Source organism: Exophiala spinifera (genome assembly GCF_000836115.1).
Source record: "Exophiala spinifera strain CBS 89968 unplaced genomic scaffold supercont1.2, whole genome shotgun sequence".
In the NCBI taxonomy this organism is placed as follows: domain Eukaryota; kingdom Fungi; phylum Ascomycota; class Eurotiomycetes; order Chaetothyriales; family Herpotrichiellaceae; genus Exophiala; species Exophiala spinifera.
Genome location: NW_015622514.1, coordinates 2,367,015 through 2,393,317, shown reverse-complemented (window position 1 = coordinate 2,393,317; position 26,303 = coordinate 2,367,015). Strand labels below are relative to the sequence as shown.

The 26,303-nt window shown below is 49.8% G+C and overlaps 7 protein-coding genes across 7 annotated transcripts; 4 read left to right on the top strand and 3 right to left on the bottom strand.

Annotated features, from left to right (window-relative positions):
• Window positions 1-2,555: 2,555 nt before the first annotated feature.
• On the top strand, window positions 2,556-4,042 carry PV08_03180 (uncharacterized protein; the record flags this gene model as incomplete). The annotated part of the gene is made up of 5 exons (XM_016377537.1): window positions 2,556-2,566; window positions 2,620-2,743; window positions 2,828-2,967; window positions 3,019-3,804; window positions 3,859-4,042. The coding sequence occupies 5 exons, from the start codon at window positions 2,556-2,558 to the stop codon at window positions 4,040-4,042; spliced, it is 1,245 nt and encodes a 414-aa protein (XP_016239107.1).
• Window positions 4,043-4,454: 412 nt separating this feature from the next.
• On the top strand, window positions 4,455-6,674 carry PV08_03179 (uncharacterized protein; the record flags this gene model as incomplete). The annotated part of the gene is made up of 1 exon (XM_016377536.1): window positions 4,455-6,674. One exon carries the CDS (start codon window positions 4,455-4,457, stop codon window positions 6,672-6,674), a length of 2,220 nt encoding a protein of 739 aa, XP_016239106.1.
• A 977-nt stretch (window positions 6,675-7,651) lies between these two features.
• PV08_03178 (uncharacterized protein) lies at window positions 7,652-9,868 on the top strand (the record flags this gene model as incomplete). Its single annotated transcript, XM_016377535.1, has 3 exons — window positions 7,652-7,693; window positions 7,932-7,985; window positions 8,153-9,868. 3 exons carry the CDS (start codon window positions 7,652-7,654, stop codon window positions 9,866-9,868), a joined length of 1,812 nt encoding a protein of 603 aa, XP_016239105.1.
• An 801-nt stretch (window positions 9,869-10,669) lies between these two features.
• Window positions 10,670-12,192, top strand: PV08_03177 (uncharacterized protein; the record flags this gene model as incomplete). Its single annotated transcript, XM_016377534.1, has 2 exons — window positions 10,670-10,843; window positions 11,443-12,192. The coding sequence occupies 2 exons, from the start codon at window positions 10,670-10,672 to the stop codon at window positions 12,190-12,192; spliced, it is 924 nt and encodes a 307-aa protein (XP_016239104.1).
• A 772-nt stretch (window positions 12,193-12,964) lies between these two features.
• On the bottom strand, window positions 12,965-15,112 carry PV08_03176 (uncharacterized protein; the record flags this gene model as incomplete). The annotated part of the gene is made up of 1 exon (XM_016377533.1): window positions 12,965-15,112. The coding sequence occupies one exon, from the start codon at window positions 15,110-15,112 to the stop codon at window positions 12,965-12,967; it is 2,148 nt and encodes a 715-aa protein (XP_016239103.1).
• Window positions 15,113-16,637: 1,525 nt separating this feature from the next.
• PV08_03175 (uncharacterized protein) lies at window positions 16,638-17,003 on the bottom strand (the record flags this gene model as incomplete). Its single annotated transcript, XM_016377532.1, has 1 exon — window positions 16,638-17,003. One exon carries the CDS (start codon window positions 17,001-17,003, stop codon window positions 16,638-16,640), a length of 366 nt encoding a protein of 121 aa, XP_016239102.1.
• A 2,351-nt stretch (window positions 17,004-19,354) lies between these two features.
• PV08_03174 (uncharacterized protein) lies at window positions 19,355-25,757 on the bottom strand (the record flags this gene model as incomplete). The annotated part of the gene is made up of 2 exons (XM_016377531.1): window positions 19,355-20,251; window positions 20,298-25,757. The coding sequence occupies 2 exons, from the start codon at window positions 25,755-25,757 to the stop codon at window positions 19,355-19,357; spliced, it is 6,357 nt and encodes a 2,118-aa protein (XP_016239101.1).
• Between the last annotated feature and the right edge of the window lie 546 nt (window positions 25,758-26,303).

Below are 26,303 nucleotides of genomic sequence, written 5' to 3'. Positions count from 1 at the left end.
TTATAAGTTATATCTCTAATCACTCTATTTAATGATAAGTCTTAAGTAAGTAAAATATCTTAGGCGCCACTATCACTATCTCTATTATCTTAAGATATTTCTTTGTCTCTATATTATCTCTATATTTATTATCTAGTAAGTTAATTATATCTTACGACGTTTTTTTCTTTATTATCTTTTCACTAACTACTTTCACAACTTCTAATAACTCTTATTAATAGTGCTTAATTATTTTCTCTATCTTAACTCTTTAATATCGCGATGTTATAATAGGAGACTTATCTTTTCTTTTTATATCTCTTCTTGATAATGATTTCATTAAAGAGATATCTATTAATAATTCAATATCTAAAATCTTTTATCGCGACATAAGTCTAGATACAAGTAAAGAATTGTTAGGTCTATAGATATATTCTTCTATTGCTTAAGTCTTTAAGAAGATCTATTTAAGTTATTGTCTATATTTAAGAGGCCTCTTTTAAAAGCCTTTTATTTGACCTTTTAAATCCATAGTAATAGCTATCTCTTATGTTTCCTCACTTACTGTTAATATTCTAGTAGACTCATTAAATCCCTAGCCACTTACATAGTAAAGCTTATACTAGACGCGCTAAGTACTGCCTCATGAACTGCGCTTAGAGTTTAATTGCAAGGGAGTTAGCGGAGGTAGTTTCTTCGCCTTGAACTTCTCGATACAGAGAGTGGAAAAGGAAGGAGGCCATTGGTTGTTGATGTGCTTAGAAAGGTTATCTATAAGGAGAGATAAATAAAGGAGTTCACGCCTTTCATCCCATTGATATAAGGGCGCTTTCGACTTCACTGACAGTATATCGAGGCGATAGATATCGCGAAAATTATGCAAAAAGTATCGAGTTCTGTAAGCGTTGTAAGCGATATATATCGCTTAGCCAAAGTGGAGAGCGATTCTGGTTTTCTAATCTATCCTTTTGGCTAGTTTATATGCTAATGCACATACTAACCCTAGCGTGTGAGCGGACTTTGATCCACTCCTGGCAAGCACTTACTCGCTAAACGGTAGCGATTTTGGGGACCGCAAGCGCTTAGAAAATCGACTGCAAGCGCTTGCGGCCGTCGCCAAACGCAGCCGAAGACGGAAACACGAGGATGAGCCGGATGGTGGAGCCAATCGAGATTGACGTAAAGATGAGCCTTTCCGTGTGAATCAGAATCCGAAGATTGAGAATCGTAATCGTGATATTCGGCCAGGATGAGGGAAGATGGAAGCGTTGGGGCCGTTTATCGCAGCACGGCACACTCTTTCGCCATTGCTCGGACACACCAGCCGTCCTCGTATTCCTACCCGCGCGCTCAACACAATCCTCTCAAAGACATTATGCAAAGACGCAACGCCATCGAGCTCAGCAAACACCGAGTTTCCTGTTTCTTTTACAAATACTCGAGATCGAAATTGAGCAATGCTGACTACGCCCTGGACAATTCTCGAGAGATGAGCGGCTAGGATGGTTGTACGAGTCACTGGTTGTATTATGATGAGTCTGACTTCAGCTCGTCTAGTGCTGAATCAAACGCCCCTGGTCCCATGTCGCCCTCATTGGGGAATTTAATCCTTTCTTCTCTTGTACAGTAGGTTGTCTTAGAAATCATTGAGAACACCGATCTGCCACTACGGTCGTAGCATACGGTCGTAGCGAGTCACTCCGTGCGTTCGGTCGTAGGTGTGTGGAGTGCTAAACTTTTAGTCAATCACCGTCGGAGAGTCCGCTGTCCATAAGAAGACACACAGGGAACCGTATAAACCGTCTACCGTTTGAATTGACAAAATCGACGAATGGCCAGGTTTCGAAAGCTTCGCTTAACGGACTCTCTAACTACCATTTAAAGGGCCAGGATCCGTAGCTGTGTGCCTGATACTCTCTGGTGTCTCTTATTTGCATGGGCGAGCATTGCGTTCTTTTGAAAGTTGACAACTTGCACCACCGTATGCAAGTTCGTCCTCCGTATGCACCACCGTAGAGAATGTCCGTGGTCGGATCGGAATAATGTATCTCCTGATCCAAGTATTGTTTTAGCCTCACAATGACCACAATGACCACAATCCTCTACCTCTCCGTCTCTATACCTTCCTATTGAACTCACCGGACAGCTATCAGGAAGAAAACCTAGATACGACACCTTGTCTTGTCGATACTTGCTGTTGTGCCACCCACATAAATTACATGCGGCTCTTCAAACTCTTCGACTTTGTAAGCTTGATCGATGAGAGCTGCAACAAGAAAGGACGACTTCAAGATAACCAGGTCACTGTGCACAAAATGCGTTCCTCGTAGGAATCACAAGGTAAGAAAATGAAGTTGCAATATCGGTTCTGCATTGCAATGCACTTGATCTGATTGTCGCCGAGACATGGTGGGATGTTGACTTGCGCCCATGGCGACGACACCATTGCAACAACAAGATCAAGACGTGTCCCTGACACAGTTCTCATGTTTTGCCATTTGCTTGCTTTTCTGTCCCTTTGAGACCTCGCTTTTGGCACATCACGATCTCATGGGGTTTCAACTTCCTCGGCCAGCATGTCGGACTTGTATGTTTCTGCTACGTTGTGAACTCACGAGACTAATACCACTACAACCATAGCACTCCCAATGAAGAGTCATCCATAGGTTCACCAGCTCACAAAACATCCTCTCCCGGCTCTCCGCCGCGCCGCAATCTCGAACTGCTTTCTACAACTCCTCCCGGTTCGCCACCATCGCTCGCAGTAAGTGCCTCCTTCTCCCGCAAGATTTCTTTTTGAACACATGCTCTGCTACTTTCACACGTGTAAATTACTAAAGCCGTGAAGTTGAGCCTTCTTTCCGTTGACAAGCACGACACTGTCCAACCGGCCCCGAATCCCAGTAGCAAAGTTGAAGGAGGAGTCTTCACGATGGATAAAAAGCTGCGCCAGAACAAACCTCGGCTCCTGCTTATGGGACAGCGACGGTAGGTCTATTTGCGATGCACCTATTTCAGACGGTGGCTGACAGCTCGAAGGAGCGGGAAATCCTCAATTACTAGTGTGGTCTTCCACAAAATGCCCCCTCAAGAGACTCTCTTCCTCGAATCTACGACGCGTATTCAAAAAGACTCGGTCAGATCATTCATGGATTTCCAAGTCTGGGATTTTCCTGGCCAACTTGACTATTTCGATCCTACGTTCGACACCACAGAAATCTTCTCGGAAATCGGCGCTCTTGTCTGGGTCATTGACGCGCAGGATGACTACAGTGACTCTTTGAATCGGCTCACCACGACAATACTAAACCTCCAGAACGCGTTTCCGCACATCAATGTTGAGGTATTCGTCCACAAAATTGACAGCCTCAACGAAGAGTTACGCTCCGACATCTATCAGGACATTGTACAACGTGTCAACGACGATCTCAGCGACGCTGGATACATCAACCCCAACATCACCTATCACCTAACATCCATCTACGACCATTCCATCTTCGAAGCTTTCAGTAGGGTTATCCAGAAGCTCGTTCCCCAGCTCAACACCCTCGAAAACCTCCTCACCATTCTTGTCAACAACTGCGGAATGGCCAAAGCGTACCTATTCGACATTCTGAGCAAGATCTATGTCGCCAGTGATAGCGGACCAATCGATATGGAAGTCTACGAGATGTGTTCGGATTACATCGACGTCATTGTTGACATCACAGACATCTACGGATACGAACGCAGTCACAACAAGGTGCTCGGAGAACAGATGCAGGAAGCAGAATCTTCGGTCACGGTACATGATGGAACGATGATCTACTTGAAGGAGATGAATCGGTGAGACTTCATTGCCAGCCTTGCAAAGCACCGACCTTACTGATCAAACTACAGGTATCTATGCCTGGTGGCTGTTATCAAGAATGATGGGGCAAACGACAAAAAAGGCCTGATTGACTACAACTGCCACATCTTCCAGGACGCACTTAACGAGGTCTTTGCCCGAAACTGGGAGAAGGACAAGGCAGCGGCGAATGGAAATGGGGATCAACAAGCCGCCAATGCTGCTGAAGTGTAGAGCCTGATTCTGTATGGCGTTCTCATTCGGATCAATGAGTGACAGGCACAGTATTCTAGAAGTAACTAAAAACTGTCGCAAAAGGAAGATGAATTGTGTAGAGTCGGAGGCACAGTAGCTGTGAATCTTGAATCATGATACTGACAATTCCATTCCGCTCCGCTCTTCCTCACCGTACCATAGTCGCACTTGACCCTGACAAGCCGCAAGACGCTTTCGCCGACAATGGCGATTAAGACAATGGCATTGTCAATTGATCTGCCGACCCATTGAGTTCTCTTTGTTGACATGCAAGATTTGATGATCTGAATGACCCTCGTCATGTATCCGCCGGTCGTCACTCCGACGCTTCAGTCGATCTCGACGCCAAGACCAACATCAAGCTCCGTCAGACACGCATTTCTCAGTCACGATGGAAGCAAATTCCTTCACCTACATGCAGACGCGCTTCACGCCCGAAGCCAAAAATTCCCTCAGTCTTCTTGGTGATGTTGATGCCATAGATACAAGTGCTCAAGTGCCTCGACAGATCCAAGAGACCGATAGTGGCGCCGGAAACGTACCGCGACAATCACTAAACCCGCGCATCCAATTTTTGCGTCTTTCAGCAATTGTAAGAGGCAGACAGGGCGTCGCTGGTTCAACACCTCCATATCAACCGCTGCCACCATCGCTGCATCGTACAGTCTCCGACGGAGACGACGAAAGTCCCGATCATTTGTTCGAGCGTTTCTCAAGCTCGCCTCTGCGCAATCTCGCCTACTCAGTGCCATATCCGGGGCATGAGTCACCACCCAGTCTCACAAGTACCCGCCAACCCCGTCTGAAGAACTATCACAGAACTCGATCTCTCAGACCACGCAAGATGCCTCAGACCGGATTCCAAGCCCTTATCCTTTGCGGTCCAGGTATAGGCTTGAGCACATTCACCAGCACGCCCAATGAATTCCCTAAGGCTCTCGTCGAAGTAGGAAACCGGCCCATGATCTGGTATGTCCTAGATTGGTGCTACCGCATGGGCGTTACAGATATTACGCTGATCGCTCCACCATCGTCAAAAGAGCCCATTGCAGCCGCTCTCGCACAAAACCCCTACCTCACTTCTCTGCCTTCACCAAGTCCCGACCTCCTCGCACCACAAGACCTCGAATTCACAACCCCTACAGCCGAACTCATCCGACTTCCAGAGGTCCAGGAAGTGATCAAATCCGATTTTATACTCTTGCCATGCGACCTCATTTGCGCCATACCTGGAGAAAGCTTCCTCGAGACGTATCTCACCCGTCTGGGCGGACCTGGAGGCATCGGCCACAACCAAGATGCTGAGACGTCACGCAGTGAATTACTGGGTCTTGGTGGCGAGTCTCGCGGTCGTCGTGGCGGCTTGAGCATATGGTACAACACTCTCGATCGCGAGGAATCCGTCAAACATGAAGAATGCGACTTCATGTGCACCACGAAACTCGACCCGGAACAGGACATTCCTTCATCACTAAGCAAATCCTCTCTCGATCAAGGCATCCTCCGGAAACTCGTCTGGGCTATGCCCATGTCCGAACTCTGGGATCAATGCGAAGAGGACAAGGCTTGGAAGATCCGCCAGTCTCTACTCCGCAAGCACGGTGCGATAAAATGTCTTACCAAGTATCGCGACGCGCATATTTATTTCTTTCCTTTCTGGGTCAAGGACTTTGCGAATCTCAACGAGGACTTTGAGTCAGTCAGCGAAGATCTTGTCGGGACGTGGGCCAAAGCAGAGTGGCGGAAGCCTTCCTATCGTGCGCGTTTTGGTGCGAGAAAGATCTTCTCACCACAGCCAAAGAGCGATAGAGCGCCGCTACCTAACCACGAGATTCCCATTGAAGAAGAGATCGATCTGCTCAGCTTGAGTAGCACGCAAATCACCACGCCAGCACTAGCAAATTTGACGCCACATGTACGCACAGCCAGACTTGCCACGAGAGTCCACGCCGACCCTGACGATAGTATCCTCTCGCCCGGCGGCGGATCTCAAGACGACCACGAAGAAGGTCCAGTCCCGCTTGTCCCCCCAATCTTGTCATACATCCTTCCTTCTACTCCTGATGCTCCGCTGGTTCGACGAGTCGATACTACGCCTCTACTACTTTCAGTGTCACTCGCTCTTGCAAAGGTGCCCTCGGTGGAAGAGTCGATTGCGGCAAAGACACATGTATCACCGTTCGCCCACCAAGTCAAAGTGCACGCTACGACCACAATTGCGCCAAGAGTCACGATTTCCCGGTCAGACACTCTTATCGACAGCAACAGTACGATTGCCACGCAATGTGTGATCAAGTCTAGTGTAATCGGTGCGAGCGTGGCCATTGGCACTGGAAGTCGAATTACCGGATGTGTGATCATGGATGGTGCTACAATAGGAGATAAGTGCGTCCTCACAAACACTGTGGTGGGAAAGAAGGCCAAAATCGGCAACAAGAGCACACTCGTGGGCTGTGAGGTGCAAGATGGCAATGTTGTCGCTGACGGAACCGAGGGAAAGAACGAAAAGTATCTTGTTGGTGGGTTAGAGGATGAAATGGAAGACGATGAGATGGGGTTTGACGAGGGTGATGATACTGGCGATGGTGAAGGATTGAGTCTTGGAGACTAATGACGATTAGAGGATACGAATGGAAACAGCGACTTGTGTAAGAGGGTTTGAAAACTCGATGAAAATCAAGGCGTCCTGTACCTTTGGACGTTATACCTTAAAGTTAAGACTCGCGCGAGTAGTACGGAGTAATTATCTAAAGGGTTTCCTTTTGATGCCGAGAATCCTAACATGAAGTAGTCAGTAGTAAGGCGCGGGTAAAGAGTGATTGGTAGTAGCGTGATAATTTCTCCCAAAGGCCAAATTACTAATTCTAGAAATCATGTCCTGACAAATGAATTTGGGAAGTAATAACACTGCTACAACTTCAAATTCAACAAAACTGTCGGCAGAACTTGGAAGACTGATACTTGTTGAATCACTGCCTATTCATTGACGGCAAGTTATAGACCATAACAAAATTTTGGATCGAGGCTCAGGAGTCTGTAGTAGTGGCTATGCATAATCCTGTTAATGTTACTAGTGGCACACTAGTAGTAGTGCCCAATGTCTATCGCAAAGTTGAAAGCGATAAAGCCGTACTAAATTTTGTCTCAATAACAGTATCACTAAGAAGTCATTAGAGATATCTAACCTCGTTTTTTGAAATTTAAATTTTAAAGTAATGACCACTGCAAGTATTAAGTTTATATCTATAATTTGTAAGCAGTATTAGTATTATATACTACTAGTATTTCTTTATTCAATTAGAACTATATATAGTTAAGAGAATAAAATTAGATAATATAGTCTTGGCGCTGCTGATTCATTGTTCTAGCTTGTGTCTCCCTTCAGCTCTAAGTCTGACATTTGAATTCCTTTCAACTTCTACAATTTATTCGCGGCCAGTTTCTACTTTCCTCTCTAACTTACTCCCACCACGTTTTTAACCCTCTAAAAGACTGAATTAATACTTGTTTTTAAACGCTGCGCGGATCCACAGTTGGAATGTGTTTTGGCCCCAGGAGTCAAGTGGCGCCGTCAGCCTTCTTGACGCGATGGCAAATCTAATCTCCAAACGAAAACTCGCGGACGCCCTGGTAAGAGTTCAGTGCCTTAAGGACTATTTCCTTTTACCGTCAATTATTCAAGTTTCATTGTTGTGTTTTTGTTTCAACTTGAGATCATTTCATCTATTTATTGTTGTGATGCTTGTGTCGACCAGTTTACTCCGGCGCCGCGCGACGCGTCGAGCGTGGGTTCTGCTCGGTCGACCTGAACATCAACATATCTGTATGCTTGTTTTTGTCTCAAGGCCGCAAGGTTAACAAATTCCAGAGGTACAGGTCGAATATCATTTCACTTTCAGAGGAGTCTGAGGACGATGAGGTTGTAAGTCTACCTGCTCCAGGCGCTGACTAAGCACCCGATCTGGCACCTGCGTCTCCTCAGGAGACAAATGCAGTCAAACTCCCCTCGCTCCACCTTCATCTCTACCATCACCTATTCTTACGGTGGCAACGAGGACTCATTGCAGAGGACTGATTATTTTTTACCAGCTTGCCATAGAGCCACCTAAGAAGAGAACGAGGTCTACTTCACCAGTGCCTCGCACTGTCAGAAATCCTTCCTCTGCGTCTGCGACGAATAATGGTTCTCGCCATGGCGGTCCAAATGGCACATACAACAGCTACCGATCCCCGCCCTCTCCACCCCGGCATACTACACCCGTACAGCCATCTGCAAATCAGACGCAGAAATTGTCTCCTTGGGGGAAGCGGTCTCCATATGCGCACCGTATGAAAGAATCTAAGCTGCCACAGAACTCGGCACCCGAAACCATCCCACGCTCTTCGACTCAACGTTTGATATCCGTTGACATTCCTTCTAAGAATGTCCCATTCAGGCCCAGTCAAGGGCCAGCGAGCCCAACACATACCACCCCAAAGCAGGTGACAAATACCAAGCCTCGAATAGAGGTCGTTGTATCCCCATCCCGACGGCTTTTGGATTCATTTCGCGGACATAAGCCAGAGCCGATTCAACGACGCAGGAAGAATATGCTGAAAGAGTTGAAGAAAGGGCCAATTGCTGCGCTGAAGAATCCACAAGAGGCTCGTGAGCTCTTTGGCTCGTGTTTTCAGGATTTCAATCGGCCCAAATCAGATGATGTCCATGAGCAGAGGATGAAAGAGCTGGCCTCGAAAAAGGCACGAAAAGTGACCCGGACAAAGTTGCCATCTGACCAAGGCCTAGACCTTTCAATGAGAAAGCTGGGTCTGGGAGGTGAACTGGTTCATCCCGCGGAGGCCGCACAACAGATCCTCACAAGTCGATTCGAGGAATATATGAACCCTCCACTAACGTTTGTCAACGACGTTAATGAAAGACGACTGAACGGGAAATTTCAATTTGTCGATCGCTATGTGTTTAGTTGTCCAGGCATCAAAACAGCTCCACCGTCCACAAACTACGGGTGCGACTGTCTCAGTTGTCATTCTTCAGAATGTCTATGCTTTCGGAAGGATTGGAAAGACGAGGCCACGGGCCAGAAGTACACGAAGCAAGTCCGCACTTACACCAGACGTTCTGATGGCCTCGTCGTCCTTTCAGAAGAATACATCGACCGCGAGCTGGATCCCTCGGCAAGGCACTTCGAGATCACAGAGTGTAACGAACTTTGTAGATGCGGTCCTGGTTGCTATAACCGTGTGGTCGGCAACGGTCGAACACTTCCTCTAGAAATCTTTGAGACTGCCAATTGTGGCTTTGGAGTCCGCTCGACGAAGAATATTGCCAAAGGTCAGTTTATAGATCTTTATCTTGGCGAAGTAATTACGGAAGAAGAACTTCGCAACCGAGAGGACGCAGCGGCCGAAGACGAACCGAGCTACATCTACACCATGGACTGGTTTGGTGGAGATTCCTACCACATCGACGGCAAGAATTTCGGGTCTGCTATGCGATTCGCCAACCACAGCTGTAATCCCAATACCCGCAGTTTTATTGTCCAGATCCACAAGGGAGATAAACGAGTCTACTACCTTCCGTTCTTCGCAATCAAAGACATTGCCGCCGGTACTGAGATCACCATCGATTATAAGTCGAAAGACGATGACGACCATCTAAACGCCGAAGCCATTGCCGGGGTTGAGAGTGGTGATGCCGACTTGGCTGACGGCCTTATTCGATGCCACTGCGGCGAAAAGAATTGCCGAAAGTTCTTGTGGAAGCCAGGTGTTAAAGCAAGGAGGAGAAAGAGAAAGCCGGAATGAGCAAGCTGAAGTGGATGGATGAGATGAGTGTACATGGGTGCACTCCCGCAGGCTGTAGATGATTTCTGTTCTTTTTTTTGGGTCTTGTACGATTATGAATTGCGTCTTCAGCGAGGCGTTTCACGAGGGAGTTCTTTTTTTTTTTGAAGAACCATGAATACCCGATGGTAAGCGACGACGACGACGACAACAACAACGATGATGATGATGCTGCTGCTACGGCTGCTGCTACGGCTGCTGCACGAGGGGCAGACCGATGGCTTGCATGGGTCTTTCAAGATTCAGTCTATCTTGGTTGTTGGTGGTTCAGCGAAAGCGAAAGCGAACATGTCCTTTTTCTTGGATTGCTTATCAGAATACCCTTGCAGCCCCATGGAGAGGAGTCTATGTATGTTAGATACGTAATCAAGGAGGAACGATTGGAGCCGTTAGAGCTCAAGATAGAAATTAAGAAGATACTACGACTTTGGACTTTCGGAGATGGTAAATCTGGAAATGGACGGGAGGAAGGTGTCGGCGTCGATAGTAGATTTTTGTGTTGTTTATCTCCAGATGAACTGAAGGTTGGAGGTTGGACGACTCAGGGGGGAGAATAAGGGCGGAGATAGCCGTTGCGCTCTATCCCATCATCCACTGCAGATATCTGTCGTATCTGTTTGAGGAGGACAAGACAATCATTGAGGAGAGAATACAGGAGAAGTATAAAGAAGTTTAAATAGTACGACAAGAAGACTTACCGAGTCTCGTCACAGTCTGATCGGTGATATATTTTTCAAGGTCGAATCAGTTCAGTTGGTCACCATGACGGTATCAACGCCCAAGATTCAACGCCTCGGTCGGTCCGATACACAGGGCATCATCGACGCCATTGCCAAAGATGGGTGTTGCGTGGTGAAGGGGTTCGCAGACCCGGAAACCGTCGAGACGGTGAACAACGAGGTTCGGCCGTATCTCGACGCCGATAAGCCATGGAAGGTGAGTGAATGATTGAATATTCAGAAATACCTGCCTGAGTACGGAGTACTACATCCGTGTATATGATCCAACACTGCATCGAACGAAGAAAGAGAGAGAGAGAGAGAGAGAGAGAAAGAAAGAAAGGCATCGTTTAGGAGTGCCCAGTATTCTTGATTTTGATTTTATTCCATTTTATTCGATTTTATTCGGGCTGCTGTGGCAGTTGAACAATGTAATTGATGCTGTTCATTCCTTGAGAGCATTCAAGAATCACCCCGGCAGGTCGGGGTTTGGTGGTTTTGGCACTTTCTGATATTTGCGTATCGTTCAATACTGTTCAAACGCCTGGTTGGTGTCCTTTTGGTGCTCTCAGTTTTTGTACTACTCGTGTCTTGTTTTGTATCATTCGATGCTGCCATCGACACGAAGGAGACCTGGGCTAGAAGAGGATATACGGCCGAACAGACTACAAGTTGCTGACCAGATTCTTTTTTCTTTTTTTTTTACAAAAAAAAAAAACCTTATTGTCCTTTGGTGATATTGATGTATATCTGTCGAGATCATACACCCGAGGTTGTCATCCAACTAACTCGGGGGTTGTTGAATATCTTATCTAGGGCGACTTGTTCCCGCCGGAAACACGACGATGTTCCAACCTCGTGGGACGCAGCAAGACGGCGCGGGAGACGTGGTTCGTCGACCCCCTGATCCGGTCGGTCAACGCGGCCTTCATCGACAAGACGACGTCCAACTACTACGGCGAGACGAAGCACACGTACACGTCGGAGGCGGTGTGCACGATCGCGCTCACGTTCGACATCGGACCGGGGGCGCAGGCGCAGAGGCTGCACCGGGACGACAAGAACTACCACGTCGACCACGTCGACCAGACGGCGACGGGGTACCGCAACGGGTCCGACGTGCTGATCGGGTTCCTGATCGCGGGCGTGCACACGTCGTTCGAGAACGGCGCGACGCTCGCCATCCCGGGGAGCCACCTGTGGGACGCGGCCCGCGTGCCGCACCGCCACGAGGCCACCTACGCCGCCCTCGACCCGGGCGACATGTGGATCATGCTGGGCAGCCTGTACCACGCCGGCGGCGCCAACGTCACCGCCTCCGAGCACCGCGTCGTCCACGGCTTCTTCTACGTGCGCGGCTACATCAGGCAGGAGGAGAACGCCTACCTCATCAACAGCCCCGAGGACGTCCTCGGGTGGTCCCCCGAGGTGCAGAAGTCCATGGGTTACACCCTGTCGAGTCCCAACGTCGGCGCCGTCTTCTTCAGGCCGCCTCTGCAGTACATGAGCGGCGACGACGCCGAGTTTCTGGGCGATTTTGATCCGAGTCAGGAAGGCCGGAAGTGAATCCAAAGGGGTTTTTTTTTTTAAAAAAAAAAAAATCCCTGGAGGATGCAACTCAAACTTCAACCCACTGGCCATTTTTCACGTACGAGGTACCTACTGTAGACATGTGCCATGAGATTTCAGGACTGCGAGGGGCTGGGAGGACTGTGAGTGGGAGTCGACCGATGAGATCGGAGGGTTGTTGCTAACACAAGGGTGTATGTATGGTAGTGTATACAACAATGGGACGTTCAATGACATTGGTTGCGAACAGGTGTGGGAACAAGAGGGAATAAAGGGATAAAAGGGGGGGGATCACGGGGTGTCCTGAGATACTAGGCGTAGCCCTGCAGAAAGGGGACGAGTGAGTGAGTGCGTGGTTAAGCTAGTTACGTAGGGAATGGTAATGCGAAAGTTGCATGATGATGATGATGATGATGATGAAGAGTGCAATTCAGATAGTCTTATTAGCTTTTAATGGGTTTTGTGATTTTGCAAATCTCTTGTGTGTGTACACACTGACTAGAGTGCTCAAGCAAAGGCAGTGAACAACTTAAAATAGCTGGGGAAGAGGTTATGCCCACGTGTGAGAAGACTTGAACTACTCAGCGCGTAGCGGTAGTCAGGAACAGATAATCAAAAAGTTTGTATTCAAGGCGATAATTCATTCTTGAGCACCTGTAGGAGTATGTATCTCCAATATCATTAATACCACATGTGTCGGACATTCCCAAGACAGTCAAGTCAATAACCACAAACGAGCATCAACAAGCACAGAGACCTCCGCAACTACTTAGAAACCCTCTTGCAAGCTTATAGCCAAAGCCTTGTCCACTGTCTCCTTCCTAAATCCAGGAGCACGTCCGAGACAAGCACTGTCCTGAACCATATGTTCAAGGAACGCCTCGACGTCAAACGTGATGGGTGGCTTCGTGCGACTCAACCCGCCAAACGTCGCCCACGGGTTGTCATCACTTCTCCCCATGCCCAATTTGCCCGCGAGGCCAAATTCAATCGACTCCGAATCCAGAGCAGGATAGTTGTTGCGAGTGCTCGCACTATCGGCGTACAGCAACTCCTCAAACTCCGCAGCTAGATACGGATCGCGGGCGTTGGAGTTATGATGGCCACGGTCGCTGTTGTTGTTGTTGTTGTTGCCGTCGACAACGCCCATCGGTAGCGAGAGCGGGCTTGGAGTGCGGATGTTCACCTCGTCCGACGGCGTAACACCCGCACTTGACATAACCGTAGATGTCGATATGTCACCAGCACCGTCGCTCAAGCCAGGCCCTGTCACTGTCGACGTGACCGTACTACTCGGTTCAATTACTTCGACAAACGACGTCTGACCGTCGAGATAAATTCCCTTGGTTTTAAGGTACTCCTCGACATCGTGCGAATCGTACCACTCGCCGCCGAATCCGATGGCTTCGAGCATTTGCTGAGTTCCCGCATCTTCAGACTGAGGCGTCTCGACCTCGATAAAAGGCTGGGGTCCCACAAACGCGCGTCGCGGGCTGATTATATTCGGCGGGTATATCGGGTTGCCGTCATCGTCGCGGCGAGGGAAGTGTAGTCCAGCCCCGCCGATGTGGAAATACGGGACGTTCCAGTTCTCGAGCGACTCGCCGGCCTTGCGCTTCAACATCTCCTGGAACCGACCGAGCATGCGTTTGCGGTTGCTGAAGCAGAAGGTGAAGCGGAACCTGCGGTTGACTTCCGCTGGGTCGACGTGAGGGCTCGTAAGCGCCTGGAACCCGCGTTCCAGGCATAGTCTGTGCAAGCGGCGAGCAAACGTCGTTTCCTGGAAGCTATACGTATAATTGCCGCTGTACTCGGCTGGTTTGAGAGGGCGTTCGACCAACGATGGACCCAAGCTACGTTTCTGTTCGTTCGAGAGTAATATTGACGCGGGATCTTCGTTGAAATTGAATTCTGGAATCGTAGCGTTGAATGACAATAGATCGTCGAGTCCGTGGAGGTTGGAATTGTCCTCAAAGACGCCCTGGACAACAGAGAAAGCGTTGCTGTCACCATTGCGGTTGGACTCTGTGCGGTTTACGGCGGCCACCTGGAGTTCTTCCACATCGGCATCCCCTTCGATCGATGTGCGGTCAAGGCTGGCCCCTCTTCGGTCTACGCGACCATTCCTTCTCGGCTGTGATGTGGGTCCGGGTTCTTGTGAAGCTTGGGCATCGTCATTTTCTTTCATAAAGTTGGAAATCTTCTCTTCCTCGTCATCAGACTCGGTCGCCGTGATCTTGGCCAAGGCGACAAACTCCTCGGTCGCGGCCTGGAGTTGCCGGCCTAGAGTATAGTGCGAAGTGAGAATACCAGCTTCGACCATATTATCGTGAAAGGTCAGAAATGTCTTGTTCATCTGATCGATGGTGTTCTCAAGCGCCGTCACCTTCTCCTTGAGCGCTGAGATGGTGGTCTCTTTGCGGTGTCGGTAGGCCCGCTGGGCTAGGCGAATCTGGGTCCGGCGACGGTCTGCAGCCGTTTCATCATGTGTGTCAAGTCGAGGCCGACCTCGTTGCTTTTTGCCTTCAGTTTGCTGACCATCAGTGTCGACCGACACTCGCTTGGCGGTTTTCTTTTTCTTGTGTGAAGACACTTGTTCTGGCTCTACCAAGGACGAGTGGTTGCTCTCGCTGACTACTTCGGTGAATGAAGGGCGATGCCATGTTTGGTCTCTCGAAGACACCTTCCGTTTGCGAGTGCTTGATGATGGCTTCTGGTAAGGTTCCATGAGGGCTTGAGGGTACTGAGAAGCAGACAAGATTCCGTCTAGCCCCTGGCCAGGCATCGGTCGATCGATGGACGCAGCAGAGGAGATAAGGTTGTCAGTGGGGTTATCCAGGATTGACTCCAGGGAGGTATACGTTCTTTCACCATACTGGAGCCTTGCATATGCTTGTAAACTCGTAGTGGTCGCCATGGTTGTTCGGACGAGATGATTCGATGTGCTGACAACACCCGAGAGGAGAAATACCGATTACTCAACCTGACTTTTTGCCGCAGAAGACAAGGCTGGAGGACAGTGTTTATTGTCGCTAGGATGCAACTTTTTATTGATTACACGATTCCCGATGCCGAGTCGTGGGGGTTCGGATCAAGCGCCAACAGCAATCAGGTAGGGAGATAATGGTGAGTGGTTAGCCTTGAGCAGTACCTTTGCCCACCGTTGGCGGTCCTCGTTCTTCAACCAGGAGCAAGACCACGGTTCGACGGCAAGGGTACCAGTCTCTGTTGACGGTTTCCACGGCCGCTTCTTGAGAATACGAGTAAAGGGCTCAGGTTCAAAAGTGGATTCGAAACCGAAAGGCTCTGAACGACGCGAGGGCGTTGTAATAGTATGGACTGGGCCCGGATTGCTGCTTTAACAGGACTTTGCAATCACCGGGGAGAATTAGTCAGGCCCCAGGAAAGTATATTGCTGACTTGAGACCCCGATCGTCGTCAGTAGATGACGGCCAGACACTTCGAGGTTACAAGCGATCAGACCAGCTGCGTCACGAGTAGGCAGAAGGAGTAAGACGCACGATTCCCTTCGGCCTAATAGAATACCCGGAGCGAGAAGCTGTAGCTCTGGTCTTTGCCCAAGGGTGAGGTTGAGAAGCCATGGCAGGAGATGTACTCAACAGACGGAGGGAGGATGGAGCGCTGAGACCAATCTTCTAACCGCAAGAGGCCAAACGCGTGAGTTGAGTGAATAGTAATCATTTAATCCGAGGCTCAATTGTCCTCCGGCTGCGGTCGGCGACTCGAGCCTACGCCCGTACGAGGTCTCAGGCTCTAAGCTGAGGTAACCTTCTTCTGGTCTCGCTGCGCCCTACTGGCTATGATCACCTACCCGATGGATCAGAGGAAACTCGCCATTTTACAGCAGAGAGAACATCCGGCTCAGCGAATCCAGGAGTCATCCCACGGGAGGGTCTCCCTCCAGAATCCCCGTGGTCTGTGAGGCCGGATTTCGATACGACGAATACGAAAAGGAGGAGCATTTGAAGCGGAAACGAAACCCTTGTGGAGCTTGGAGTATGGAAGCGTTCGTTTTCGTGTTTGAACATTCAGTAGCAGACTCATTGTGCTGCTCTCAGGTCTATCTGAGGCTAGAATTCATCTCGCTTTTCGCCGCTATTAAATAATGGTATATGGTATCCTATGTCTAAACCCAGACCCCGTGAACCGTCCTTCCCAAGTACCAGCCGAAAGTAACCGTCCAAAAATAAATCCCCTTCTCTTCAGTCATCGCATATTTTCATAAATCTCGTCCGAGTTGATGTTGTTGTGTAGAATGAATAAACAAATGGAGGAATGGCCACACTCACCATCCCCCTCCAGGCCGCTAAAAAAACGGTGGCATATTTTCGATGGTCGCGAATAGATGATCTCTCCCTGCCACCATGCGCCTCCTTATCCTCCCATCCACTCGATGTATGCCTCATCTGCCAAAAAATGTTTTATGCACGCTCCATGACTTCGAAAATGCCATCAAGAACCACTGGCGTCTGCACGGACTCGCTCATGAATTCCATCATGGAGCATTGAGAGGACGAGACGGAAGAAGTGGTGTTTGCTCTGGGTCTTGGTTCCAACAGTCCAAGCCCAATGAGCTCGACGGGGTCGGCATATTTCTCCTCCTCCAGCGCCATGTCAATAGCCGATGGCTGTCGACGGATGAAGTTTGTAGAGTTTGAGATCGACAGGGAAGGAGAGATGGAGTTGTTTAGGCTTTCGAGGGCCTGTGTCCGGCCCCTGGTCCCGAAACTGCTGAAGGAGGAGCTGGGGGACGACTTGACCGAGGACGCAGCCGTAGAGCAGTTCATGCTGCCTGAGCGCTTCGATGACCGGTGCAAAGGATTGTGACTGAAGAACGTTTGGAGGGACAGGCGAACGCGTGATGAGGGAGATAAGGAGGATGAGGCGGATGTGTGAGACCGCAGGCTTCTAGGTACACGTTTAACAAGTAGTTCTTGGTGAGTGATTGATTCGTAGTAATGGACTAACTGTGCAACAGTCATCTTGTTTCCAGAGACGTGAGCGAGGGATAAATTCTTTATGTTCAAAAAACGAATGACGGGTAGTTGGTATTATGCCCTCGCGTAGCTCTCGACGTTGTCCAGCACGTTGTCGAGGAAGCAGCAATGGCGAGAATGCGATCAGTGTGTCAAGGTGCCCGTACAGAGGTATCGTAGGCAAGGAAAAGAGTGTATAATCGTCGTCGCTATCGTGCTGGGACCGATGTTGCCTGGGGAATCAAGAGCTATTGAAGTGTTCCAACATGGAAGGGAAGAAAAGGTCAATGCGGACAGAAGAGAAGAAGCTGAGAGGTCAGTGAGACATTCCTATCCAGAGGGTCAGTGTCAAAACTGTCTCCCGGAGAGATTATGTATGTAGACAGGTGTATCGCGGGAACCCAGTTGAAGCATGGACCATCTGATCCTCCATGGTCATTGATAGGCACTGCCGACCGGTGTCACCAGATTCTCCCTTCCCAGAGTCTCGCAGGGGTCTGAGAAGCTGTGCCAGAGTGAGCAGGATCGTCAAACGCGAGGGGTCCCGGACTGGACCTTGTCAAGACGGGGATGAGAGTATGTCCTCCTATGTCCTCCTATGTCCTGACGGGCCAAGGGTGGATGGACAAAGGAAGCTTTAAGATTCAGTGTGCCGTGTCTTAACGAAACGCCACCAAGTGTCATGCATCAGACGTGCTCGTGGGGGTCCGAGTAGGAGAGGCTTACGCAGTATCCAAACTAACCTTAGATCACCATTCGTATGTTGTACAGGGACAGTATTACGGATCTCGCCAAAAGGCGCAATACAAGCCCTCATCGCGAGCACGAGTAAAGGAGGACATATGAGGCACCGGTGAAGCATGGGTCTGACACCAGAGGCCCCATCAGCGGCCATGACAACTATTCGCAGCAGGTGTTTGGTGCTACTGTGCTCCGTCCCAAGGAGAAGTCGTCTCGGAACTTGTATTACTGTCCTCCGTGCCCGTTGGAGGTGTTTGTCCTCGTAGGCGAAGGATCGAGCTATTGTATCTCACTGTCACTCCCAAACGATGTTGGCCAGGGATCGACTCCTCGCTGATTGGGATCTTCAACTGAAACGCGTCTCGCACCGGACCTGAGATGAGCCAAGCAGGGATCATTGGATCAAGGAGCCACGGGGCCCATGGAGCCTTTCGCCGTCGCGTCAGTTTCGGAGCCCACGTCGCTTGCATGGAAGCGGAAAAGCCCAGAACACGTCGCTGATCCCAGTCTTCAGGGTTCAAAGCTTCTGGGTCTCCGTCCTGGTCCCTGGTGGACGAGCACTGGCCACTGCGCACCGTTCAGATTGCCGTAACAACGCCTGGTCAGTGTGTGCCAGGGCCCTGTGTTCGGTGCCCTAGTTATATGATACCATGTATATCAACGGGCGACGAGCAAGACACGGCCAGATCAAGGAGCCCATGAGATTTTGTGCAACGGCACCAGGATGTTGATGCTGCCATCCCCTGGTGCCTTGTGGTAGTGACACACATAGCGATGAAACTAGTTCTGGAACTGATGGAATTTTGACACTGTACTCTGTACCTGCTACCCGAGCATGTAAATGTAATACAAGAGTCCTAGTATTCGCGTACAATAGTACCATCTTGCACTCAAGTCTCCATTGCACGCGAAAGATGCAAGATTAGCCTACCGTCACATTGGGCAGCTTTAATCGACACTCGCTGAAGCCTACAGTACATATCATTATGGGACTCGTTTCACATGATCCTGATTCCGAGATTGAGAGTCTAGCTCGTGATTCATGAATCGTTCTCGGTATGAACAGAGTGCCAATACAGATGAACATGGGCGCAAAAAGAGGAACCTCGTGAGCTGAAACAATCGGTAGACAGTCCTCACGGACAAGCAGTAGCTACCGTGCCTTTTCTGTCAGATGAAGAAACAAATCTTGGTCATTACGGGCTTCAACTGCCACTTCATCTCCAACGTAAAAAGCATGGAGGCTTTGGGTGCCTTTCACTAGCAATGCATATATACACACATGTCACCCATCGAGCCATCACTGCGTGGTCTTATAAAACGCCCTCGCTATGTTCAACGAACCCTTCCCCAAATATGTACAAACAGTGTCGTGTCAATCGTCATTCCTCGTCGCATATACTCCCTCCGTGCTTGTGGGCTCAATCGAGGTCATCCCGTGATCTCCTGGTGGTAAAACTTCGTCGTAGACTCTCTCCCCATGCTGAGGCATCAAAATCTTCCATGACACCTTGTCCACCCATCCCATTAGCTGTGCTACCGTGGCGGCTGTGGCTCAATGTTGGCGTTGTAGGTGACGATCTATGTGCGCCATGATACGATGTATCCACCGACCCCAATCTCGTCCTAGTCGGGCTGGCTCTGGGTGACTCGTCGAAGCTGAATCCGGACGGGCTCTGCAGCGAGTCACCGGCCTGGAATGATGTGTCGATAGGTGGAAGATGTGTGATTGTTTTCTTCGGTGTGTATGAGGGCGTTGATGCTGTAAAGTCTCGCGGTTCAGTACTGCTGCTGCTCTCAAGATTATCATCCGGGTTCTCGATGAAAATCTCCGGCACAGGAATCGCTGGAGGGGCAGCAAGACGTGATTTCCGTCGCCGTTCGACAGCTCTCCTGAATTCTCGCGACCAATAGACGGTGTCGAAGAAGCCAACCACAGTATTGCGTCGAATAGTTTCTTGAACCCTCTGCAAACGTGCTCTCCGTCGTAAAAATTCTTCCAGCCGCAAGCTTCGCGAATCCGTGATGACGTTGTAATGGGTCAGAAGAAAGAGACATGCTGTGAAAGGAATCCCGCGACCCGGATCAGCCGTGAGCAAGGCTTCTTCGTAAAACACGTTCATTCGTTCCCTTCTCTTCCGGATTTCATCGACCGGGATTTGGCTGACTCTTTCAGATAACCTAGTTAAGTCCATCCCTTCGAATATTCTACTACCCGGCGCAACAGGGTCTCCGGGTTGGAAGCAGCAGTCCTCTTTAATACGCTGCACGGAAAAATCGCCGTCATAGATGCGCATCGAGAAGACACCGGAGAGTTCCTGTTGATGTCAGCTCTGGTAATTTGCGCAAGGATGTCACACTTACCCCTAGCAGGCGAGGGAATTGTTCCTTGGAGATGAAGCCGGTGCCATTCGGGTCAAAGTCTGCCCAGGCTTGTTTGAAACGTCTGATCTCATCGCGGCTTACGATAGACATGCCGCTGCTCTGTTGATAGACGTAGGAGAAGCTTTCGAAAATCAACGAGACGAACAATGATACGAAGAGGTACATGCTGATAATGTTCCAAGAGATGAACAGGGTTCTTGCCCAGGCCGAACTGCCACAGTCGCTGTCGAAGAAACTATCTCCTTGAACACAAAAAGGAGGTTCAATCCCGGCAAAATCCTCCATGATTTGGTTCCATCCTTCGCCGATGCTTGTCCTGAACAGGAGTATCAAAGCTTTCGGCACGGTGCGGAAATTGACATTGTTGCTTTCATTGTCCCCAAAACGTGTCAAGGCGAATGCTTGCGTGAATGCAATCGCATACACCAAGAAAAGCACAAACCATGTTGCAAGGAGATTGGCAATCAGTGGCAGCGACGCCGCCGCAGTTTTGAATAATTGGTCGAGCTGATTGTTGCGTGGGATGAGTAGAAAAGTGGCTGAAACTAACAAGAGCTTGTGGACTTGTTCAAAGCTGCTGCTTTTAACATTGGAAAGCCTCGTAAGAGAAGTCCCCAGGATCCCTGAGAGAACCAAGATCGAGTACATGTCCCAAGAGCTTCTTCTGAACCGATTCCAGGATAGCCCGATGATCCTGATCACGACATTGGTGATGAGTATGACGGCAAAGCCCAGGAATATCCATTCTCGCAATGTCTCCCACCAGACCGGCTCGGGGTAGTAGTCCACCATAAGAAGAATCAAATGCAGGACCAGGATGGTGGTGATGAACCGTTGCCATTTCCCTCGTTTCTTGATTGACAAGTCATAGCACAGCTTTCTAAGACGGGATGTCTTCTCCCCGATTGACCGTTTGGAGGGCGAGATTTGCCGCAAAAGTTTCCGCAATTCCAGCCAGGAACGTTGCTCGGCGGTCAAAAAAGCGACGCCGGTCTGCTCGGTATAATTGCGCATGAAGACTGATATGAACAATGTCAACACGAAGACAGCTCCTAGAAGGTTAAAGACGATGAAGTAGACAGCATTCCCCTGGGATGCAAATGCCCGAGGTTGTAATCCCTTACCAGTGATACTCATGCCAGACCACATAACAGTGGTCCATCCTTCCTGAGAAACAATCTGGAAAAGGATGAACAGAGCACTGCCGAAATCGTCAAAAGAGTACCACGGGTTTGACACCTGCCTGGGAGCCAATACCGGCCAGTTGAAGGGTGTCGAGTTGAATTCACCAACACAATTGGTCAAAGAGTTGTAACCAAAATTGCTGTCGTTGCATGCCTTCATCTCACCGTTGAATAGATTGACACCTAGAATGGCGAACGGGACCAAAAGACTCATCGATACGAATGCTGCGGCTATAAGTTTGTATCCGCCAATGATGATGACGGAATAAAATGTTTCTCGGGCAGTATCGCTGATATTGAGCAGTCGCAACGCCCTTAAAGCTTTGAAGGCACCGACAGCTCGAGAGACGCCATCGTCCCGATACAATGTGGTGATGACATTGATCCATAGTGTCATCAAGACCACGGCATCGATGAAACCCCAGACACTTCTGAAGTAGGCATGCGGGGTAAAGAAGAACCCATCAGCAATGGCCTTAATTGCTGCTTCTGCAGTGAAAAGAACTGCGAAGCCCAAATCGGTCCAAACGAACCAATTAGTGAAATTCACGTCATGGTCCAGGAAGTAGTCGCGTTGATATAGCGGCGTCGTGATGCAGGCTAGAATCACCATAGCAACTATGGCGGCATAAATGAAAGCCGAAAAGGCATACCAGGCAGGTCTGTACGGCGACACACCTTCAACTCGCTCTGATCCTCGCCCTGGCCCGACCAGGTATTGACAAAGCTTTCGAAGTCGGTTGTTGGGTTTGAAAATGAAGAGTGACACGTTGTACTTTGGGTGCTTCTGCAAATATTGACGCTGAGCGCGCCGTCGGTTCTCAGTGGTCATGACGACCCTTTTTGCAGCTGCCCGAGGGTCGAACTCTTCATTAGCCCGTGTGATGGTGGCATTGGAATAGAACGGATTTGGTTCATGGTGCTTGCTGAGGCCGACAAGCTTACCCCAATACTTTGACAGGAGGCCTACCTTCACTGCTCCAGCATCGGGCAGATGCATCGAAGGGGGTCGCTTCGACAGTCCTTCCTGCTGTTCATCCAAGAAATCTGTGACGACAGCCTCCTTTAACAATTGCTCGACAGTAGCGGAGCCGTATTCCAAGGCATCGCGATGTCTGAGTGAATCTCGTCCCATCTTGAATACTGCGGCAAGTGACAAATTGCCAGGGGCCGAGCCACTGATTTCTTTCTGCGTAAGGAAAGCCTTCACCTGCTGCAATCTTTTCTCGTCCTCAGACACATCAAAACTCTCTTGGATGACAGCAATAAACATATTGAGTACGATTAAGTTTGAGATGATAAACCACAGAATGAAAAACATCGCACTTAGCCATGCTGTATCCCATATGAGGTTGTACTCGGTGGCGTTATACATGAGAGAGGTCCAGTTCTCGCTTGAAAAAACTTGGTACATGCCGACAAATGAATTCCAAATGTTGAAAAAGGTCACTTCGATTGTGTCCCCAGCATTATCCTCGGCAGGGATGTCTCCTCTCAGCAATTGGGATGCTAGAATGGCTGCCATGAAGGTGAACAAGAAGACGAAGAGTATCAGGTTGAGTAAACCACCGATGTTGCTGAACACAAGCATCACCAATTCTCTGGTAACCCTGACCGCCAAGACGACTCGATAGACACGGGCAATCTGGAAGGCTGTGAGCCACGCATAAGGCTTGCCGGAATGTCGAATTGCTGGGATCTGCATGATGGAAGTGACAACGGCAAGGAGAAGATCAATGCAATTACGTTTGCCTCGAAAGAAATTTCGCCAGTCACAAAGGAAGCGAAGAATGATCTCAACGAGAAGGAGTAGTGTGACGATTGTCTCGGAGTTCATGATGAAGTCTTCACGAGAGTCGCTCATGTGCGCGCTGCGCAAGCTTTGCACCACCAGCCCATAGACAATGACAATAACCCAGAACATATGAGTCTTGTCAAAGATCTTCTTCAGCTGGCTTCGTTTGGTCATCGGATCGTCTGCAAGTACTGGCTGGTCGATGTTGTCCGCGGTAAATGCGCTTTGACGACTCTCTTCGCGAATAATCTGGAAGGAAGAGGTGATGACAGCCACCAACAAGTTGACCATCCACAAACTGAGAACGACAATACCAGCCGCAAAGAAAAGCGCTGCTGCCAAGTAATCGGAGTCGGTGAGGTAGTATAGCAGATCGGAGAAGGTATTGGAACTGATGATGACGAACACGAGCTCCAGGGATTGGACGATGTTGTCGAAACTGACAGTACCATTGTAAGGGCCCTGAGAGCCTTCCACGCATAAGGAATTTTGTGGACAGAAATAACCTTTGGGACTGCGTGTGCCATTTTGCCCGTCGAGCTTCAGCCATGGCATGGGTTCTGCTGTGACTGCGTCCAGGTAACCTCCGCAAAACTGTACATTCTCAGGAGCGACGTTAAGTGTGTAGTTCTGACCAGAGCCATCGTCTCCAACCCAGACGCAGGTCCGTCGAAGACTTGATTTGAAGCTCTGGACTCCAACGATACCAAAAATGAGCCAGAAGAAACCGATCAGAAATGCAACATGAACCAGGAGAGGGGCCGCTTTCTTCAGACTACGAAGAATGACCGAAGTTCCTGCTGTCAGGCCAAGCAAGCGTAGGATTCGTAAACTGCTCAACATGTTGAAGACGTAGACGTGGGTACTGCTCTCTATCAGCGTCGTCTGCATAGAGAACGAAATCCAGTACGACACAACAGCCACAAAATCGAGCCGATTGAAAGAATGTCTGAGGAAAGCACGCCGAGCAAGGCGCATCCTCTGCTGGTGTTTGCGATGACCGGGGGCGCCGGGACCCGGGACACCAGTGAAAGTACGTACGATGGAGGGATTTGGAGTATCGGTCTTTGCAGGTGGCATATCTTGTAATTGCTGTCCGGAAAAGAGTGTGTGGGCCTTTTGTAGCACCGCTCTCTTGAGACCTAGTTCTCGATTGATCGTACTATGCTCGCGTGGGTTCGAGATGAAGCCTGAGACGATGGTACGGGCGACCAGTTCCAAAGTGTAGATTACGAAAAGCCCAAAGATAGCATAATCGAAGCCTGTGCCCCATCGCTTGGTCCTTGTCTGCAGGTACACAGCATCAGAGGCAGCATTCACTGCCAGCAGCACGGCTTGAGTAATGATCAACACCAGGATTAAGGGTTCAGTGAGCGGATGCACAAGGACCTCGAGCAGCCACTTCCGTAGCGGATTCTCCGGTCCAAAGACGCCCCACGACTTGCCTAGCAGAGGGTTTGGGTAATGAACAGGCATGAACGGTGCGGGTGATGCGTCGACAGAAGGGACCTTCTCCAGTGGCGAGGGCATTCCGGATGCTTCTTCCTCATCTGGTGTTGGCTGTCCGATAGGGGTCGATGTACTTGGTCGCCTCTGATCTCGTACTGAGGATTTTCGACGAATCTTCTGATCAACCATATCTGAGTCGTTACTCAAATTGACGACACGCTGAGATATCTCTCGCAGCATCGAGTTCGCTCTTGCCATGGGAGAAGGAGACGGTGACTGTGAGCGGGATCGTTCTCCGGACTCTGCTCTTTCGGGTGTTAGACCAGCCATGGTGCTACCAGTGCTCAATTTTCGACGTAGAGCGGTGCTTGTATTGAGGGTGGGTAGGTCATCTCCAAGCCTTGAGCCCCGACCGCGAGAGACTGAAGGAGGTTCTCCTTCTGCCCAGTGCACGCTGGACAGTCTTCCCTGTCTATCGTGCCTCTGTCCTCGAGATAATGAGCCAGATGTCTTCAGAGACGATGTGTATCCACGTCCTTCGGTTAATGGTGTTGTATCAGTATCCGGGGGGGAGAATATGTCGGTCTCAAAATGATCTCCCTCGGCGGGATCAGCTGGAGTGGTGATGATTGTCGGCCTCCTCGTGCTCGCGCTTGGGGGTGTAGATGGGAGGTTCAGATCCAGACCGACCGTAGCTGCTGCGAAGCCTTCTATATCCTCAACAGGAGAGTCATTGTCGTCGTGTCTTCGTGCGCCCACGCCGGCGCGCCCCCATCCACTCCCCCCTCTTGTAGGCGATTCTTCATCCAGACGTGCATAGGTTGGGGTTCGACGACCGGCGAGAAGCGAGCGAGTGCGACTATGTCGATGAAAGTGACTACTTGAACCAGCGCTGTGTCCTTGTGTCCCATTCGAACCTGCGAAGGAATCATCGGGGCCTCTTGAGAGATCTTGTAAAGGGATTGACTGCCGAGGCGCCGCTTTCGGCGGCGTTCTGTCGCGAGAAGACATCGGTAGTAGGGGTGGTATGGAATCAAGGCCGGAGCGCAAAGATGCGTCTACGTGAACAAAGTGAATTCCATGTCGATTACTGTGAGTGCCGAAGTTGTTTCAGCAACGTCTGATCGCGAGGGAGGCGGTGCCTCCCGTGCCCGGGGAATAGAGGCGTATCGAGGACACTCAGATGCGCTTTTGCAATTCCGTTGAGAAGCTATCGACAGCAGTCAGAATCGCTAGAATGAGGATTGGTTGTATCAAAGGCTCGAACGAGTGACAGAAATGGTCATCTATGGCCTGCAAAAGCTGAATGAAGTGTGGGTGAGTTTGTTGAAATCTAAAACATGTGGTGCTCGTATTCTGGGTGCCTTTGCTCTCTTTCTCTGACGCGCGGCGACTCACTAGCCTGCGAGACACCCTAGGCGTGCTTCTAGGCTGTAATAGGCCTGGCGGATCTCCCTACAGCGCCGCCGGAGTGCACACGGTCCTCCGCCCCCAGGCTACAACCGCTAGTTCCTTTGACTGGTCCAACGCCTGGAACAGTTCTCACTCAGGGGTCGC